At 35.9% G+C, this 5,000-nt stretch overlaps 1 protein-coding gene across 1 annotated transcript in view; it reads left to right on the top strand.

Moving 5' to 3' along the window:
- LOC106883687 (short-chain collagen C4) overlaps window positions 1-4,588 on the top strand; it is a 6,007-nt gene extending 1,419 nt beyond the window's left edge. The window contains exons 2-4 of the mRNA XM_089338437.1: window positions 1,415-1,466; window positions 1,580-1,654; window positions 3,805-4,588. Of these exons, the coding sequence (XP_089194563.1) occupies window positions 1,415-1,466; window positions 1,580-1,654; window positions 3,805-4,304 (627 nt within the window). The 3' untranslated portion in view covers window positions 4,305-4,588. The remainder of the gene's footprint in view (window positions 1-1,414; window positions 1,467-1,579; window positions 1,655-3,804) is intronic.
- Window positions 4,589-5,000: the final 412 nt, after the last annotated feature.

Below are 5,000 nucleotides of genomic sequence, written 5' to 3'. Positions count from 1 at the left end.
TCCAAGGTTCCACGCAGAGGGACTGATCGCAGTACCTTGCGTTTGGGAAGGAAGCTTCTTACCTCGAACCACCTGTCCTATAAATATACGTAATATACGTATTCAAATGTACATATGTATATATACATATATTTATATCTACATCTATCTATCTATCTATCTATCTATCTATCTATCTATCTATCTATCTATCTATCTATCTATCTATCTATCTATCTGTCTGTCTGTCTCTCTCTCTCTCTCGCTCTCTCTCTCTCTCTCTATATATATATATATATATATATATATATATATATATATCTGCAGAGAGTCGTGCATTATGCATATATCCCTAGAAAGCACGAAGAGAGGAATCGGTTTGCAACGTTTTTTCTGTGATTTCGTGTGTTGAAGCATATTCTGTTGTGTCTGGGGAGAGCCATTTTCTTATCGTGCCTTAAAATTTAACACACTCGCCGTTAAAATTTCCACTTATTTCTTATTTTTATTTTCCTAAAATTGTGGAAATTTTAACGCTGAGTGTGTTAAATTTTAAGGCACAATAAGAAAATGAATCTCCCTAGACACAACAGTATATATATATATATATATATATATATATATATATATATATATATATATATATATATATATATGCACATATACCTACATACGTATGCACATCTACATATATGCTCTATATTTTAGGAGTGAATAACCAGTTTATATAGCACCAGTGTACAAAATATCTAATCCTCCTCTCTTTCGTATGCAGCCAATTTATAACCTACTATGTATGTTCCTTAACATCTTTCTTGCTAATTTTTGTGATACTCGATTGAACGCCGAATGATATATTGACTTTCGAGATTAAATCCGGAATATTATTCACCAGTGCTAGAAATGTCCGACTCTTCATTGATCATGATGGATAACTACGCTAAAGAAAATCAAGGTAACAGAGTTTTTGCTTCAATTCAAGCAACTTTTCAATATTGCATCATATTTCCTTGACAGTTTCTCATATGAACGCAGTGGAAATGTCCAACAACGGATTAGGACTCCGTACATGAAAGGTTGGCGTCGGGCTTTCTTGTACGTCAGCAGAATATCACGCAAGTCTACGTTTCTAGTTATCTTCAAATTAACAGAAATTTTAGTAAAATTAGTCTACTCTTGACAAGGAACAGCGTTATTAGCTGTCTTCGTAATGTGTATGCTTTGCCGTATGAAAGCATGAAATAATGAAATACCAGATACACAGAAAGGCTTGCAATTCAAGCAAACCTCCAAGACGTAACACGATATAACATATTTGGTGTAATGGACGATGTCGACGTTACCCACATCTTCATAAAAAGCTGTCCGAAAATGTTGTCATATATTGCATCGTTTTAAGTTCTAAACGATAGTAAATACTCTATTTTTTTCACAGAACCGTTTCATCACCAAGAAATCTCTTGACGATAAACCTGATGACACACCAAGTAAGAACTAATTTTATATCGTACAAGACAATTCCTTCCTATCCAACGACTTCTTTGCATAGGATTCAAGAATTCTTCCTATTAAACTACATTCTTTCATTTTAATTTCACAGAACCCGGTCTCGGATCATTGTATACCCGGTGGGGCAGAACAAGTTGCCCTCCTTATTCAAAGCTTGTATATGATGGTTAGTATACTCTATACTTCTATCCTCCTTTTATCTTTCTCTTCTCTCTTTATTCCTCTCATTTTCTCTTTGTGTCACCCCTTCTCTCTCCGTTTCTCTCACGCACACGCACGCACACTCCAGCAAATCATCTGATGACATATCACGTTTCAAACGATACCTATAGGCCCTATAGAGAGTACGCGAACTGCTTACTCCTTTGTAGGTGTTTGGTCAAATCAGAATTTTATATCTTGTCTACTATGGACCAGGTGAAAAGGATGTTATCTAATCACAGAATATAGATATCTGTACTTGAAATTATAGATAGGGGCGAGACTGAAGTCAGGTATAGGCTGGCTGGTATTGATCGTAGATATCAAATACCGAACCTCCTTACTGGTTATCAATTGTACTGGCAATGGATGGTGGTATTGTACGTGTGTGACCACAGGTGAAGAGTGGCAGCTTGACTAACATTAACTAAAGTGCCTAATGATTGTCGTTATAGACTAAATTGAACGGAGTCTATTGGAATTGATGACTGACAGTAAATGTTTAATGAAATGGACACACAATGTACAATGTGGACTGGACAAACCACATACTGTAACTAATGGAAAAAGCTAACTGAGGGCTGTATTTATTAAGTAAAGTATAGAGAGACTAAGTATTACTGAGAGAACACAACTGAGTACAGAGTGAACTTCTATTCTTCTCCGCCTCAGCGAAATCGTCCTATACCTCAAATCTTTCTCTTTTCGTGCACCACCTCACCTCATTAATTGTCCAGTATATCTTTGTAAGGTAACGCCGACACTTCCAATTCAAAGCTACTGCTTTACATCTCTTCTTCAACCACCCTCACATCCTTTGAAAATGTTATGAATCAGCTCTCTATAAACCCCACACATATCCTTTATCGCTTGCCAAATCTGTTGTCCATTCATGTTAAGCACTACGCCATCAATGAACTTCACAATTCACCCTCCTCACCCCCACCCAGTTCATCTATTGCATGAAATAAAATCTGTGTGATTATAACAACTATGTAGGCCCGACTCGTCCTAGACTAACCGATAGATTTAGCCACCCACACCCGTATGATCGACTAAACAATAATTCATCACCTCTTACTCACAAATTCTCTGCATCTCGCCGTCTTTCGTATTCTTCTACTCACACCACCTACAATTTCTATCACCAACAATTTTTCCATTCAAGCGCGAACGACATCTTTTCCATTTCGGGAAAACACGACTACATGCGTTACAAAATCCCTTTCCTTTTTCTGTCTACTGATATCCACGCAGAAACATCTACCCCATGCAATACATATCACAACCACAAATACCTACCGTATACAGACACACACACACACACACACACACACGTATATATATATGTATACATAATTAAAATTAGGGTTCAGAAAAATCTGCTTCACCACACACCAAAATTAGAAATAGTAGTTAAAACTACTATTATACTACCATAATATATCTCTCAGACAGTAGCACTCGCAACTCACACAAGCAAAAAGAAAAAAATCTATCCGGCTTTGATTAACTGTATACGCGTTTCAGGATTAAAGAGGATATAAGATCGGGTAATATAATTTACACCTCTTTAACCCCGAAACGCGTATAAAGTTAACCAAAGCCGGGTAGATTCGTTATTTTTTCTTTTTGCTTGTGTGAGTTGCGAGTGCTACTGTCTGAGAGATATATTATGGTAGTATAATAGTAGTTTTAGCTACTATTTCTAATTTTGGTGTGTGGTGAAGCAATTTTTTCTGAACCCTAATTTTAATTATGTTTATAATCATAAAACTTTTGTATAAGTTTACCGATAATGTTTTTTAACACACCGAACTACTTGGTAAACTTACTAATTATTAATTAATTATTAATTTTTACCCTATATCTGTAAGAATATATATATGAAGAGTAGACAAACGCACAGCTGCGAACACATGCGCACTCTTCCACTCACATGCACACACATGCACAGCTTCCACTCACATGAAGACTAACATATACACCGCAATTCGTTCACACATGAGTAAACACGACTTCTTTTAAGTGTCAAATTGTAATCAATGTTTCCGGTATTTCATGTATAACTTTGCTTAATATCTTTTTTCCTTGATTTATTCTTACCAATTCTAGGTGTGGTTGGTGGAGGATGCTATGACCACACAGGTGGCGGAAGTAATCTTTTATGTCTACCTAACGATCCCATTTGGGCCAATTATACTACAAAAGTTGAAGAAGGAGGTTTGATTTATGGCAGTGAATATCAACTTCAAAATTACGACACTAATAAACTCTTTTCTTTTGCTAACGCTAAATCACTTCATAATCACAACGTTCCGTGTGCTGTCTGTTTGACACGCCAGCCTGCTGTTGTTATGATATTACCAGCCAGGACAGAGTGTTATCCTGGTTGGTCAACTGAGTATTCAGGATATTTGATGTCCGGTCATCACGGAGAAAAGGGCAGACAAGAATATGTGTGCGTGGACTATGCACCAGAAGCTGATCCAGCCGGTTACAGAAACGAAAATGGAGCTGTATTCTATTTCGTTCAGGCTGCTTGTGGTTCATTGCCATGTCCACCGTATGTCGATGGTCAAGAATTAACCTGCGTTGTGTGCAGTAAATATTGAATAGAAATTAAATTCGTTTCCATATGAAATTATATCGGTGAATTACAGGAAATAATATAAATTTTTGTGTTACCTAATATTTTCTTTAAATTATATCTATCATTAAATAAACAGGTGCATTAGTTTTCAGAAAATATTGAAGACTATACAAAAGAGGCGACATAGAATGCCAGAAATATCCTCAGAAAAAATCTAAATCAGTCGAATAATTCTAATAAACACGTTGTAAGATTTCAGCTTACCAAATTTAACGTTGAAATAAAATGTTATTTCGTTTAACAGTATTTCGTTTTCTGTCTCATGATTCAGCAAAGCCCCAAATGAAGTACCACCATAGAATTATATCATCTTTTCCTGCACAGCCTTAGAAAGTCTAATACTTGACGCTACTATCTCAGACATCTTGGTTTTCAGATTACAACTCGTATTCTGACAAGGACCATGAACCACCACATTACTTAGTACATAACATGCCTGATTCTTTCAACAACAACCAGTTACTTCTACGCAAACCATTCATTCTATTTGCCGTTATTAATCAGGAAAGCTTTCCGTTCCATTCCTACCTTATATCTTATAAAACATATTTATCATCTACTTAAATATCACAAAATCTTTATTCTAAGATTTCTGAATCTGTGGAGTTTAGATGATCAATCCTTCAAAAGGCAGTAGAAATAAGTATTGGTCCTCCCA

Source organism: Octopus bimaculoides, chromosome 20 (genome assembly GCF_046866305.1).
Source record: "Octopus bimaculoides isolate indiv1 chromosome 20, ASM4686630v1, whole genome shotgun sequence".
NCBI classification, from domain to species: Eukaryota; Metazoa; Mollusca; class Cephalopoda; order Octopoda; family Octopodidae; genus Octopus; species Octopus bimaculoides.
This window is presented reverse-complemented; position numbering and strand designations above follow the sequence as displayed.